General features: G+C 36.1%; 2 protein-coding genes across 38 annotated transcripts in view; one reads left to right on the top strand and one right to left on the bottom strand.

Moving 5' to 3' along the window:
* Positions 1 to 401: 401 nt before the first annotated feature.
* Positions 402 to 6,336, top strand: LOC102225406 (nuclear factor 7, brain-like). The gene has a single exon (XM_023343989.1). It carries the CDS (start codon positions 1,220 to 1,222, stop codon positions 2,627 to 2,629), a length of 1,410 nt encoding a protein of 469 aa, XP_023199757.1. The 5' UTR covers positions 402 to 1,219; the 3' UTR covers positions 2,630 to 6,336.
* Positions 6,337 to 7,088: 752 nt separating this feature from the next.
* The window catches only part of LOC102220084 (calcium/calmodulin-dependent protein kinase type II subunit beta), a 79,386-nt gene continuing 70,863 nt past the window's right edge, over positions 7,089 to 15,611 (bottom strand). For 19 of the 37 annotated variants that reach the window (XM_023343079.1, XM_023343078.1, XM_023343066.1 and 16 more), the window contains 4 exons: positions 12,447 to 12,522; positions 12,270 to 12,364; positions 11,233 to 11,466; positions 7,089 to 9,054 (listed from right to left, as the gene is read on the bottom strand). In XM_023343079.1, coding sequence (XP_023198847.1) covers positions 11,234 to 11,466; positions 12,270 to 12,364; positions 12,447 to 12,522 — 404 coding nt within the window. In that variant the 3' untranslated portion in view covers positions 7,089 to 9,054; position 11,233. Of the gene's footprint in view, positions 9,055 to 11,232; positions 11,467 to 12,269; positions 12,365 to 12,446; positions 12,523 to 13,760; positions 13,938 to 15,037; positions 15,182 to 15,611 lie in introns of all 37 variants that reach the window. The other 18 variants (XM_023343043.1, XM_023343053.1, XM_023343049.1 and 15 more) reach the window with 1 other exon arrangement.

Raw genomic sequence — 15,611 nt, 5'->3', positions numbered from 1 at the left:
ATCGAACCCGTGACGGCCGGTTGGGTTCGAATCTTTTTATAATCTATGTTTTATTGGTTGAATTTTCTGTACACTTCAACAGAAGGATGGCTGAAATATCCAACAGTTGTGCTCTCAGCTGCTGTAAAAATCAAATATCAGTAATTGAAACACACTAATTTTGGGGGGGAAAAAAACTCAAAATGTTTGATAAAAAGTTTGAGGTGAGGTGTTTTTTCCCCCCCAACTGCTCAACAACCGGAGGTTACTACTGGCAGAAAAGACAGAAAAAAACAAGAAGTGGTAGAAGGCGTGTTTTTTTTAATGATTTATCACATGAACAAACTTGTTCACATGTGATTTTTAAATGCTTTTCTTATTTAATGGAAACACCACATTTACAAAATTAGTTTTTTTAACAATCCAAAATGAAAGAAAACCATTGCGAGAATTATGATTTGGAGCACAAGTAATTGGTGATTCAAACTAAAAATAGATTATTCAGACTTAGAAGAAAATGGCTGAGAAGTTATTCTTTGCTTCAGATTAAATGCAACATGGCAGATTTTAAACTCCAGGCCTTGAGGGCTAATGTCGTGCAATTTTTAGATTTGTTTCTGGTCCTACACACCTGCATTAAATGTCTGGCTGCCTGTCCAGAATCCAGCCTAATCCAAGTTCAATTTATGATGTTTCAGCATTTCACTAACTAACAGTTCAATCTTTTCTGTTACTCTTAATAATCATTTAACCTGCTGAGGAATGCAAAATGAGAAGACCTGAAATGTAAGACGTTATTACAAAAATAGGGACATTTTTACACCACAATACTAGATATACATTCATGTTTCATTTGATTAATGCGCAAATGTCAATGATAATATAAAAATTACATCACAATGATTATTTTCCAATATTGCTTAAAATGTCCTTTTTGGATACTCCAGCACGAATTAAAACGAAAACTACGGAAAGATAAGTGCTTAATTTTTTTTAAAAAGTAAAAATTACAACTTATCATTTACTTAAAAGAGAAAAGCAATTAGCACCATATAGTGGCCAGGCTATGTTATAGCAGTTTTAATTCAGTGAACCCGACCCAGAACAAGAAAACGAAACTTAAAGAGATATTCTGCGTAACAAAGCGACACCGTGACAGGAAAGTCTCCCATCTCTAAAGAAGAACTAAGAAGGAGGACTAAAACTTAACATACTGACTTCAGCAGAGGAATTTGCTAAAATGGCAGAGAAAATCGCTCTTGTTGAAAGTTTCCTGAGCTGCCATATTTGCTCAGAGACTTTCAGAGATCCTGTGTCTCTGAGCTGCAACCACAGCTTCTGTTCAAACTGCTTGCAGGAATTCTGGGGGAAAACTGGAAACAAGAACTGTCCCATCTGTAAAAGAAGATCGTCAAAGAAGGATCCGTCCATCAACTTCTTCCTTAAAGAACTCGCTGATTCGTTTGCTTGGAAGGAGAATGGAGCTTCAACTGAGAGGGGAAAAGAGAAGAAGAAAGAGAAGGAGGTGGTGTGTGAGAAACACTCCGAGGTTCCTTACTGGTTCTGTGAAGACGAGCAGAGAGCTGTGTGTCCTGTCTGTGAGTTTTCTCTCCACCAGAGTCACAAAGTGGTTCCTATAGAACAAGCAGTCAGTGAGCTGAAGGAGCAGCTGAAATCTGACTTAAAGTCTCTGCAGGACAAGAGGAACAAACACAAACAAGTGGAGAAAACATACGATGATGTGATTCAACACTCCAAGAAGCAGCTGCTGTCCACAGAGAGACAGATCAGAGCAGAGTTCAACAAGCTCCACCAGTTCCTGAGAGAGGAAGAGGAGTCCAGACTGGCAGCTCTGAGGGAGGAAGAGGAGCAGAAGAGGAAGACTATCAGCAGAAAGATGAAGAGGATTGAGGAGCAGATCTCCTCTCTGTCAGACAGCATCTCTGCTGTTGAAGAAGAGCTGCAGAAAGACAACATGTCGTTCCTCAGAAGTTATGAAGCCACTCAGAGCAGAGCCAGAGGTCAGAGGTCACTGCCAGATCCACAGCTGGTCTCAGGAGCTCTGATAGATGTGGCCAAACACCTGGGCAACCTGTCCTTCAGAGTCTGGGAGAAGATGAAGGACGAGGTCCACTTCAGTCCCGTCGTTCTGGACCCAAACACTGCTAATGGATGGATCCATCTGTCTGAGGATCTGACCAGGTTGAGACATGGAGACACATGGCTGCAGCTTCCTGATAATCCAGAGAGAAACATTTATATTGAAGTGTTTGGTTCTGAGGGCTTCAGTTCAGGGAAACACAGCTGGGATGTGGAGGTGGGAGATCATCCTGACTGGTATTTGGGTCTGGTCAAAGAATCTGTTGACATTAAGGGAGAGAGAGATGTTACACCACAATTTGGAATCTGGTGTTTATGTTTTGAAGATGGAAAATACACTGATGGTGATAGTAAGTCCATATCCGTGAAGAAGAGTCTCCAGAGGATCAGAGTCCAACTGGATTACGACAGCGGCTTTGTGTCCTTCTACGACTCTGAAGACATGACCCACATCTACACTTACAGAGACACTTTCACTGAGAAACTCTTCCCATATTTCAGTGTTGGAGAAGCTGCTGGAGCAAAACCGACAAAGATCAAAATTATGTGAAACTGAAAAGTTTGTGTAATTTTACAGATTTTTTACATGATTGTTTGATTGTGAAATGTAAAAATAATATTTTAGTTTATTCGTTAAATAAGAAGAAAAGCTGAAGTCTGGGAATTTATTAATTTTGTAATTTTTGAACTATGATAGATAAGAAAAAATCACTTTGTATGAATCCTAAAAGGTGGATTTATTGTTATTAAAAAATAACAATAAAACCAAACTTTCTCTGGCCAATAACAAGTTAAGGTTTTCTTTAAGGGGTTCATTTTACTTCTAGGGCTTTGGAATATTTTAATATTGTATAACCTTAACAAGACTCTGAGGTCATGTAACCAAGACAAGCTGTTTATGGATTTTATGAAAAACTAACAGGACATTTTCCTTCCCTTTAATTTGACGTTGGAGGACTCTTATGAGCTTTTTAGAAATCATCTTTTTATAATTGCTTTTGATAAAGTATGTGGATATACTGGTGTTTTCTTTAAGTCAAGTTTTACTTGACTTTTATTATCTAATGCTTCCAGCTTTAGTCTATTTTTATTTTCTTTTTAAGAACTGTAACACAGAAAACGTTTTTTATTTCACTAAAGAAATATGGAGATTAGTCTTTTTCAAAATGTTACAGCTTCAGTTGTTTTTGTTTACTTTATTTCACTTAAATGTTAAAGATCATAAAAACTTTTAGTAAGGGGATCATAGTAAATATAAAAAGCAGTTTTCAAATGATGATTTCCTTTATTGAGAAAAATATATACAACTAAACTACACTGGCTTAATATCAGTTGTTGCAAAAGGTGACAAAATCAATACTGTCTTTCTTCTTTAATACATTAAATCCTTAATCTAACTCACAACCAAATGTTTCGTTTTCACATTTGTTTAACAAGCTAAAAAAAATAGTGATATAAAACTAAAAATATTAAAAACTCCTAATAAGGCTAATACTTTATCGCAGCATTATACCAGTCTAATGTATTTTTTATTAACCTTAAAATGCACCAGTTGTGTTCAGTTGTGTGATGGGAAACAGATTTAACCTGCCGATCAAAGTCAAACCAGATCAAGTGAAAAATCTGCCAATTCCAATCATTGGCAAGCCGATCGGTGCAACACTATTATTAACGAATGGTTGAGAACATTGAACTAAAAGTTCAAATGATGTTTGATTACTTTGTTGCAGTGTCTGTTTAATACACTATGTACATTTAGTTTTCTTTATGAAATGCTTTCAAAAGTTTGTCTTTATGTACGCTCGACTTTTCTTACCATAAACAACAGAATATTAAATCTACTATTTTGGAAATTCTTTTCCTTTGTTATATTTTATGCATTTTTTGCTGTTTTTTTCTTTGTGCAGATATTAAAAGTCCACATGGTTATTTGAATGATCATCTTGAGAGATTTAATAAACATTTATGACATTTGGAGTGATGTGTTAATGTAAACTAAAAACCATCTACACAGAAAGACACTGAAGTTTCTATTTAAACTCATTTTATTGATAACACTTTAACACATTTTCTTGAAGTTAGAGAAACACGTGTAGCACGTAAGAGAACAGAGCAATAATCTGAAGAAGCGGCGAACTAGAGGGTTAATATTATAGAGAAGAAAGTCAAACTGACAAAAAGAGACAAAGGGAAACCAGAAAGAGCCGACTGCAGAGAAATGATTGAAGAAGGTTGGAAACAGAGGGAGCAGGAAAAAGAGAGACTCCCATGGAAGAGAAACCACCTCAGTGTTGTCAGAGCAACTTAGTTTCTGCTGCAGGAAAAACAAACAAAAAAACGCAGACGTTCAGAGTGAAAATTCAGAGCTCAGCCTGAATGAACCGGTTCGTCTCTCTGATCCAATTTCTGGACTAAATGCAAAACATTGTCTGTGCTTCATGTGGAGCGACTGCGCCTCCTGCTGGCTGTACTGACAACACTGAGAACCCATAGAAAAGCATGCAAAAGTATCAACACATCATCATCATCATCAATGTCGACTTTATCATAGTCATCCTTAGTGCCACAGTCATGATTATAATAATCCTTACCATATCAATCATCTTCATTATATCATCTGGAGACAAAAATAGTTATATGCACTTAAAAAGCTCAGAAAATAGAGAAAGGTCGAGTTTACCAGCATTCAGTAGAAAATGAGAATCCAAATAAAAACAACAAAAAACTAAAAGTGTCCTTTTGACTGTCATGCAAAGAAGATGAAAGCTACGCTGCTAGCAGCGGTGCTATAATACTGTGAACTCCCTCGTTTTAAATATGTGAGTCTTATTATGTTGATTTTCAAGGCTAGAAACACACTAAGAACAGAAAAACATCACTTTTGTACTGTACATGCTGCTATTTCTTCTTTTTTTTCTGGAGAAGGGTTGACCTCTTAGTATTAAAACATGTTGAAGTAGACAGGAGCGTCCTTACTGGATGAGACGTGAGTACGATACAAACTCTCAGTGGTGAGGAAAAAGGCTTCATCTGACAAAATTCAAGAAAGTGTTGAAACATCCGAGGGACGGCTGACGCAAAACACAATCCTGTATAATAATATAAGTCATAAAGTGTCCTCTACGGAAGTCCAAATGTGCCCCAATTCAGTAAGGAAAATAAATTATTACTTTAATGTCTTTTAATTATTATAATTCGCAAAAAAATACGTAGATTATTAATGGATTTATTATTCATTTATAATGTGTTATAATAAATCAAATATGTTGGTAATAAAAATATTTACAAAAATACAATAATTATCTCAGTATCATTTATAAGTTTGACTGTGTGCTCAAATGCATGAGTAAATGAAATAAGTTGATATGGTTTTACCTTTACCTTAAACTTTTAATTAGTGGATTCCACATTTAGATATTAATGTGGTTGATAGGGCATTAAATTAATTATTACGCACCTAATTTTCTGGACTCTATTATAATTTTTTGAAAAATATTTGAACTTTTGACACTCCATAGACCTAACTCATTGTATGTCGGCCAAAATAGGTGTGCTATCCCTTTAAGAACAGGTTTTACAGACAGTACTTGCACAATTGGAAAACAACTTAATAAGAAAAAAATAGCACAGTAAAAACATCCACTAAAATAAATAAATAAATACTCAAAATAAATAAAAACCTGAGGACTGTTCACCAAACCGACAGCTGGGTCTCTCTGAATCTCTTGTTCGGACCGAGCGGTGATACAAAACGCGAAGGCAGCCAGTGGTGGACGAAGAACAGCGAAGCTGATCGCGAGTCGAACCTCTTCTAAAACAAATATCAGTTTTCAGTGCTGCAAAGTCCATCTGCTCTACCCTGCTGCCTCTGGCACAAGCACTTTATGTTATGAAAGGCTAATAACACTGTACACAAACTGAACATAATGAAGTAAAAGCACAGAAAAATAAAAAAAACAAAGCATGAAAAAAAAACCATCCTGGGGTTCAAGGCCCATTCCTGTTTCTCATAAACCTCCTAAACCTCCCCCAGGGTTTCAAAGAGCACACACTGAAGGCTTTAAATCTACACACACATACAAATATATTGCACACTGTATTAAAAGACCAACATGATTGAAGCACCAAGCAAACACAACCTTCATAATTCCCCACTGCTGCAGGTTGGAGTCTTAATTTTTGAATGTGCTTCATTTGGAAAAAAAAAAGCAGCAGTAACACCAGCTTTCTGCTCTACGGCTTCAGAAACGAGAAAGGTCACAAATCCGAAAGGATCTGTCGTTCAGAGAGCCGACTTCTTTTGTCGCTTTCAATTAAAGACAAAAAAGAAAAAGAACCTGCTGTTGTGTTTCAGCCAGCAGTGCAGGTTAAAAATAACTCTGCCTTTTTAAGAAGGAGCGCTGAGCTTCAAGCGGGTGTTCATCCGTCTCCAAGCAACAAGAGGAGACACCGGCTGAGCATCCCCATCTACCCCGAAAATAAAAAGAGCCCCAAGCAGGTACAGGATTAGTCACTGAGCTTCAGGTCTGACTGAAAACAGAGGGAGGTTTCAGCACAGCTTCCTCCTCCTCTGACACTTTATGTTTGATGCTTGTAGAAAACAACTACAGACAACATGCTCTTCTTGTGCATTCTGTAGGTTTTGCAGCTTTAAGCTGTTGTAAGACATGAATCAGAGCTCCTGAGTGCAGGTAAGAGAAAGGTGGAAAAGAAAGTTTTCGTCTTGATTTACTGAGGTGTGTCAGACTTCAGCCTCTTCTGCCACTAACATTACAATAATCTTCTCAAGTATTTTTGTAAAGTTTCCAGTGAAAATATCTCAGTACCCTTGAAATAAGACAACACTAACTTCTAAGCAACATTTTAGGAAGATAAGAATTTATTTTAAGTCAATTGCAAATGAAAAAGTACTAGGACCAAACATGGAAAAGCAGCATTTATATTCTATGCACCACAAATCTAGAACAAACTTTCAGAAAACTGCAAAACAGCTGAAACACTGAGTTCATTTAAATCAGTGCTCCATAATAAACATATTTGATGTGTATTGATAATGGCACTTGACAAAATGTAATGTTTGTTACTACTTTCTCAATTGGTGATTGAATTAATTTTGTGTTTTATGATGTGAAGCACTTTGACCTGCCTTGTTGATTAAATATGCAACACAAATAAACTTGACTGATAATTTCACTTATTACATGAGAAAAATGTCTTGTTATAAGTGAAAATCTGCAAGTAGTAATTTCTATCAATATGAAAAAATAAAAGTTACTTATAAGTTGGTTTTGTCTTATTTTGAAGCGTTTAAAGATTTGTGCATTGGAAACTAGACAACTTGATCAGGTTTTGTGTTTTCGCAGTGCAGCTAAGAAACAACTGCAGGTTCCTCTGATTGTGCTCAGTTACCTGGAGTAGACTGTGAATGCTACGTCGCTACCTAGCATGACCGCGCTCACCAACACATCCTGTACAGATCTGGTCATAAGTTTACCTACTTTCATCAGTTATTGGTTTATTTACGCTGTTTTTTCCCCCAGCTCCCTCACTTTTAACAAACAACCAGATGGACTTTTGAAAAGAAGTTTGAATTAATTGCAGATTTTCTCTCTGTGTAGAGGGCAAAACTATAATATAATCTAGCCACTTAAACTCTCATATTGTTTCAAACCCAAGTACACTGGACCATCTGGCATGCATGTTGGTGGCAGTTTTGCTGCCAGTGTTACCGATGCATTGCACAAAGTTTCGGTAATTATTAAAAAAAAGAAGACTTAAATACCCAACAAAAATTCAGTTTTGAACAGACAGACCAAACAAACCAATTTAAGTAAACCGGTAAGAAGATTGGTCAAATATGGAGCCAGAAGCTTAATGTTTTGGTGGAGAGGCAACTTGCTTTACCTAATATTAGTGGGGCTTGTAAACTAATATTTACCAAATATTAGTGCATAAATTTGAATTTGTTGCATGATTTATTGTTATAAGGGAAAATCCACAGTAAAATCAAACTTGTGTGCCCAGTTCTTGCTTTTTAAAATGATAAAAGTGATGTTTTTTTTACCCATTCCACACAGAAGAAAGTAAATTAACCTCTTGCAGCCTAAACCTAATCCCATCCTTGACTGTATGTAAACTTCTGACCCCTGCTGTATAATCACACTCTACGTTCAGAAACGTCCCATCCAAAAAGCAACAAAAAATGACCAAACGATAAAAGTAAAAATACTAAAACCGACGTTTCAGCCATGACTTCAAGTGCAGTATTATAGCTAACGTAGAAGAAGCAAATTATAAAAATGGCCAATAAACCTTTTCCACTTAACAGCAACAATAATAATAATAATAAAAAAACAAGAAAACAGTCACTGTTACTATGGGGAATAAAACATGCTTCCTTAAAAAGATAAAACAAAAAAAGTTCCTTCAACTCTAAAAACCACTGGCATCAAGAAATCTGAATTATACAAATTACATATACAATTGCAAATGTGTAACAATAATAATCATAATATAGTAATGATAATTATAGATTTTACTTAAAACTTTACATACTGTATTTCCAGTGCAGTGTTTATGTCACACAGGTGCGGATTCACAGGAGGACAAGAGAGGGTCACAAAAATATTGTGGGGGTGGGAGAGAGACCGCAGGTAGGGGGCGCCACACCCCGAATCAAACACCCAGTGAGCTGGAGAGAAGAAGAAGAAGAAGCACAAGGGAAAAAGAAGAAGAAGAAAAAGAAGATGTGGAGCGAAGGTTGTCAGAAGCTTATTTTGTGGATGCAGACGGAGGCAGGGTCACAGTTGTAGAAGCAGAGGTGCATGCTGGGGGATGGAGTCCAGTGAGAGAGGGATTTGATTGTTGAGGCGTGACGAGCCATGTCCTCCAAGTCAACACTGGATGTGTTCCCTTTCTCTTCCTCTTTTCTCTCCAGCAGATCATTCCTGACAGACACAACTACAGAATTCAGCCCTGAAAAGGAGAACAGACGACTGATGCAATCACAGGTTTTACACTCTAAGCTTTGTCCAAGTTAAAAACACAGATAGGACTTGCTAAAGAGTGATTTGGATAAGCAAAATTAAGTCTTTATTTCTTCACATTTTGGTTGTTGTTGTAATCATTTGTATTAGGATGGATATTTATTGAATCTTTTATCATTTATTGTGACAACTCTATTAATAACATTTTTTGATTTATTATCAGCATTAATTCCAATTAAAGGTGTTGAAATCCCCCAAAGTTGTTAGTTTTACCCCCCCCCCACTTTTTTTTATTTACTTTTTTCAATTAAAGTATCACAAAATGTCAATAAATTAGAATATATAATTAAATCCAGGTATTGTGTACAGTTTAATGATTCAGATTTCACTTCTTTATGTGACTTGTGTCCTAAAGAAGCTAATTATAAATGAATAGGTCTGTCGCAATAAGCAATAAATAAATTACAACAAATTCAATCATTTTCACTTGCATGATTTATTGTTTTTCTCTTTTCTCTCTTTCTGTCAAAAGCTGCATGGTAAAAGTCTTCAGCCTCATGCTTTGGTCTCAACTAGCCCTTTTTTAAGGTCAATTTTGTTTACAGAGACTTCATAATTCATTTTATTTGTTGTTTCTGTTATTTTATTTATTTATTTTGGATATTTAAAATGCCTCCCAGTTCCACTGCTAAATGAATTTAGAATTGAAAGTTCACTGATCTTTGAGAATGTGTTTTGGCATTATTGTGCCATTACCATTGTGTTACGTAAAAACAGTCTCAAAACAACAATATTATCATATATCGCAATAACTTCTGGGGCAATTTATCGTCCAATATCAAATTATTAGTGATAAAACTTTAAATCCATATTGTCCACCATTAATTTGCATTTATATTAAAATTATTCCAAGCAGTTCAGTCACATTTTATAGAGGAAAAATAGGTGTAGAAAACATCCTACATAACAAAAAAATTACAGGCATGGCCTTCTGCAGATGTAGTATCACTTTCTTGCTTTTATGAGATTTTAAAAAAGTGTCATGCAAACACTTTTTAAAGATAAACAAGGACATTACTGCAGACCTGTCCTGGTGTTTTTGTGTCCTTCTCTCTCTTCCAGCCACTGGAGACAAACAGTTGTCCTTCCAAAGTTTGAAGGTCTTTAGCGTCTAATCAAGGGTGTTTCCATGGTATCAAACTTTTAACACAGACAAACCAGCACCCAATGCAGCAGCCACATTTATTGGCCTTCCTGGTGAAATTGTTCAAAAAGCCTTGAAAGAAACCTTTTTTTTTTACTGCATCGGGATAATGTCAAATCTTAAACTGACTTGTTTTTATTAGAAAATGACACATGGGTTACAACTGCAATCCCAAATGATGCTGTTAAAATAAAAGTACCTAAAGCATTTAATTCCATTTATGCTGTGCTTTTTAAAGTTAATCAGAGTTTTTAACAACTTCTAATTCATGAATTTTTGCTTCCCTGGGTTTTAAGTATTATGGCAATAACTAACAATTACTTTAGCAATCAATTGTTTTGGCGATTAAGGATTGAATCACATTTTTAAAAATGGCCAATTTCTGCATTTTTTTAATTTAGTCATTTAAGTCTTTTTATACAAAATTAGAAATACATAACATTGTAAATAAATAAATAATTTGATTACTTTTTAAAATGATAAAATAAAAATGTTATTGCCTAAAATACAATTAACAATTATTTTAATAATTCGTTCATCATGATTAGTTCAATGTGTTATGATCAAACAAATGAAGGATTTAAATGGATTTGGAGCTAAATTGGGCTCATAAAGTGAAAAAAAATTAATCTGAGAAAAATTATTGGAACTGAAAAGATTTGAAACTGACAAATGATTTTGAAATAGAAGACAAAATTGAGACAAAAAAAGATTTGAAACTGAAAAACAGTTCAAAACTATGTTTCAGATTCAAGTTGGGGTTTTTTTCCAAACATTTTCAGTGTAAGATTAAACTACTGAATAAAAAAATATGTTTATTTGAAGTTTTTTTTTACAAATCTTTATAAAAGTTTCCGATACATTTGAAGAAACTCTAATAATTTTCTTCCAGTGAGACTTTTGAAACATGCTGTGAGTGAGGCGGCCATCTGCTGCCGTGTTGCCCAGTTGGCTGACTCGTACCTCACTGGAGAGGCGCAGCTGGCGCGCCTGAGCAGTGGAAGTGGATGTTCTGCCACTTGCTGTCTCTGCGATGCCAGACACGCGTTTCCTCCGACTGGCTGGAGCGCGGCTGGCCCTGGTTGTCGACAAACTGAGTGAGCCGGATGTACGCGATGCAGGCGGCGTCCTCGCCGATCAGGTGGACGTGGGGGTTCAGGATGGTGGTGTGGATGGGCTTGTTGTTCTTAGCCAAAACTGATTTACAAAAAGACATTACTTATTTTAGATTATTCAATAGAAGAAGAGAATGGAGATAAAAAGAGATCTACAGTGTCTTGGAAACGGATTTATGCTCCTGGAAGGTTTTCTCATTTTTGCGTAACAATAACAGCCTTCAATGTACTTTATCTATGTTGTGTGAAATTGTAAACAAAAGCACAAAAAAGGCTAGCAAAAAAAAAATTACTTTTATTTATGTTACATTTTCTGTTTAAGAAGATATACTGTAAACTTGCCACGGGAAAAAAAAAGACAAAATGTCTTCGAGGGCCAAATTTGTGCTTTTCTTAAATTGCAATCAGGGGCCACACAAAACTAATCCAATGGCCACAAATGGCCCTCAGGCTTCGCTTTGGACACCCCTGTTAAAGAGAATCCAATTAGCTATGAAACAATTAATCAGATTAATTGTAATAAATTGATTATTGAAATAATTTAGTAATCAATTCACTGTTAACTGAAGAATACAGACTCAAAAAAAGGCCAATTGCTGAAAAAACACAGAGTAGCAATTAAATCTAAACTATAAAATAAATATACATTTTGCATTTAAGACAAAAGAAAATCTTTGTTTGTAAATCTGTTTTACCCAAAACTTCTCTAGTGGCATTTTTAACTTCAACTGGTTCCACTGACCTTGGAAGGCAATCACATCATATATTATTCTAATTACCATAATTCACATCTGAGAAATGATCTGAGGGAATCTTAGATCTTAGAGAAAGTGGACTAAATATAGGAATAGAGGAGTCTTAGGGAAACAAATGTTTATATCTTACGGTTCTCAAAGTAGAATCTGTGGAAATCCATGCCCTCTACCAGGTTTCCCAACGCCTCCGGCTCAAACGAAGTCAACCCAGGATCGCAGATCTTACTGACAACAGAACAGCAGGGCTTGTTTTCAAGATCCCAAATTATTCAAATGACACAAAACATTCAAGAGATCCCAGACTCACGCGTAAGCGTCAAAGTCTCCATTGTTGATGGCCTCGATCAGCTGTTCGGTGATCTTGATGATTTCTTGTTTGCGCGCTGCAGAAAACAGAAGAAATACGTAAAAATAAAGGTAACCAACAACATGAGCTGGACTGAAGGAGGCAAGTTAGTTTAGTCATTTAAATACAACCAAACAAATGCTCTGGCAAGGGCGGCCAGGACTCCACACAAAGCAGTTACTTTATTTTACAGAATTAATTAAAAGACAAAGTGGGAATTAAATGATTAATCAATCATTGAAATAATCATTAACTAATCTAGTAATCAATTAATTGTTGACTGGAGTCTACAGACTCAAAAAAAAGCCATTTGCTGAAAGAACAACATCGTCCGTACAGTAATTAAGCCAAAATATGCAAAATAAATACATTTTTCATTTAAGATGAAAACTTTATCTGTTTTACCCAGAACTGCTCAAGTGTTGCAGTTTTTGCTTCACTTGGTTCAAAATCTGTACAAAGAGACTCTCCTTTATGCAGCTTTTGCTGTCCAATTATTAATCGATTAAGACAATAATAATCAATAGAATAGTCCTACACTGTATTGATATTACATCAAGCAGGAAAGGCTGATTTTTTCACATGTTGATGTTTTTTTAGCTACAGATGCACCTTTTGCTTCAAATGATAAAACATTCAGTAAAGAAATGCTGCTGTTAAATTGTAGGTAATTATTTTAAAAAAGAACTGAATTATTTGTTTATTTGCATCTTTTAATGTAATTCTAATATTTAAAATAAGCTTAAGTGGTTAAATGAAAAATCTGCAAAACATTTTAAAATAATTTGTTTCCCCGATTAATCGACAGAATAACCGATTACTAAAATAATAATTAGATGCAGCTCTAAAGTAAACAAGGAAAATCTCAGCAACTTCCAGATGTTGATCCTGAACAAACAGTTTAGTTTATTAAGAGAGCACACACACACGCGCGCGCGCACACACACACACACACACGCGCGCGAACGTGGCACATTGTCCAGTATCGTCACAAGCAATGTCACCTCCTGTATTGAAATACAAGTTAAAGCAGCCACCTGCAGTCAGCAGTAATCTACCAGCAGAGCATCAACGAGGTTTAATGAGGCTCAAAAACATAAAAATAAACCCTCTGCATTTAGATCAACATGATCCACTTCACTTTGCAGAACATGCTTCTGTTTATCCAGATGTTAGCATCAATCCCAAACTGAAGTCCAAAGTCATCTGATCACAGCCTCTGATTGGCCACCATGCAGCAAGAGGGGCGGGGTTTGCTGTGGGCTTAGTACTCACTCTGGGATGAGGACAAAGAGGGGCTGGAGGGGGAGTGGGAGGGAGGTGGGGGAGTGGTGTGTGCAGGTGGAGGGGCCGGCTTGGTGACGGGGGCCGGCGCCGAGGTGGCGTCGCCGTCGGGTGCAGCGGGCGGCGGCACCCTGCGGACGCTGCTTACCAGGTCTGTGAGCCGGGACACTGAGGGGGTCCAGGATGGACGGATGGATGGATAGAATGATAGAGGAATACAGAACAAATTACAAACAATAAGATGGGAAAAAAACATGAAGAAGATCAGAAAAATGAAGCAATGGGTAAATTTCAAGTCAATTTAAAAGCTGTTTTGGCACTTTCACAAATTAGGTTATTTCATCAAATATGTTAATAGTTTCTGACACGCCGACATTATTTCATTTAAAATCCTCATTTTTGGGTGGATTAAAACAAGAATTTGTATTTTTTAATAGAAAGAGTTAATTTGCTATGTGATTTAATGTAATTTATGGAACTAGACTTAAATGAGAAGCTTAAATAAACTTTTACTTTGTTTCTTTAATATATATATGTATATATATATATATATATGCTGTATATAGTTTTGAAGAAGAGCGATGTTAGCAACAGAGTTACAAAAGTTACTTTATTAACAGCTTCATAGAAAATGTGTTATTTTGTAATTACATTTAGTATTTTTTCTCTAGTTTTCAAATTAACAAGACTTCACAGTTTACATAAATTGTCTTTTGACATATTTTCACATTTGGTATTTTTCTGTTTTAAAAAAAACTTTGCTCTTGGTCTTTTTGCACCTTTATTGGGGTTGTCATTAGACTTATAAAGGTTATTATTTATTTCTGGGGGTTAAAAATTACTGCCTTTTCTTAGATTTATACTGAACACTAGAGTAACTTTTGTGAAATATTGTATCTTGTTTTGGCTATTTTCCATTATTTTTAATGACTGTTTTATTGAGGACATCCTGTAACTATGCAATGTTTTTGTGCAGCTTTTTAAATCTCTTTCCTGCAGTTCTATTTATGGCCATTTAAAAGTACTTCTATATCTTGGTGCTCAAAGTTTGCATGCATCTCGTTGTAGAGCATAACAGCGCTAAATTTCAGCTTTCTCAATTCCCTTGTTCCACATCAGTTCTGACCCTGTTCTGTAATCTGTCCAAGCTTCTCATCATGCAGCATCTTGGCATGGTATCAGAGGAAAAGCAGATGCCAGATAAATGACTATAACTCTCATTTAGAGGTCGTTTACTGCTGAGTCTGTTTTGACTCCTGCCCACTTACTCTGCATGGGGACAACAGGGGTGTGTGGAGGGGAAGGGGCGGAGAGGGCAGCTGGAGGCGGAGTGCTGGATCTACCTTCTCCGTCGGTGATGGGCCCTGAGCCTCTACGCACAGAGCCCAGCAGGTCAGCAAACTTCGCAGCAGCTGAATTTGGGAAGGGAGGAACATGGAGGCGTTTGAATTTCAAAGCGACCCCCGCAATCCACAAACTTCCTCGCCGTGAGCAGCTGTCATCAACAACATTTCTGCATAACATTCTGACAAAATCCATGCTTGGAAATGTGAGAAAAATAACACCAACACGAGAATTAAGAAGCGCTATTGTTGTTTTATTTGACGCCATGAGAGGGAGCCAAAGAGTAATTCAGAAAACAGCTGGAGGGTTGACTTGAGAAAATTGAATTTAAAGCAATTTAATATATTTGTTCTAGGGCTGGGCAATATGGCTTGAAAAATTTAATCTCCAATTTTTTTCTACCAGATCCAATTTAACTGATTTCTTTACTCGCTTTCTTTCCTAAAATAAAAAATAAAAAAGGGCTACAAGAACTTTTAACTACAAGAATATTGTCAT

This window comes from Xiphophorus maculatus, chromosome 12, assembly GCF_002775205.1.
Source record: "Xiphophorus maculatus strain JP 163 A chromosome 12, X_maculatus-5.0-male, whole genome shotgun sequence".
Taxonomy (NCBI): Eukaryota; Metazoa; Chordata; class Actinopteri; order Cyprinodontiformes; family Poeciliidae; genus Xiphophorus; species Xiphophorus maculatus.
This window is presented reverse-complemented; position numbering and strand designations above follow the sequence as displayed.

Bases quoted from the DNA above. Each gene is read 5' to 3' on its own strand.
- LOC102225406 (XM_023343989.1), top strand. From the start codon at position 1,220: ATGGCAGAGAAAATCGCTCTTGTTGAAAGTTTCCTGAGCTGCCATATT.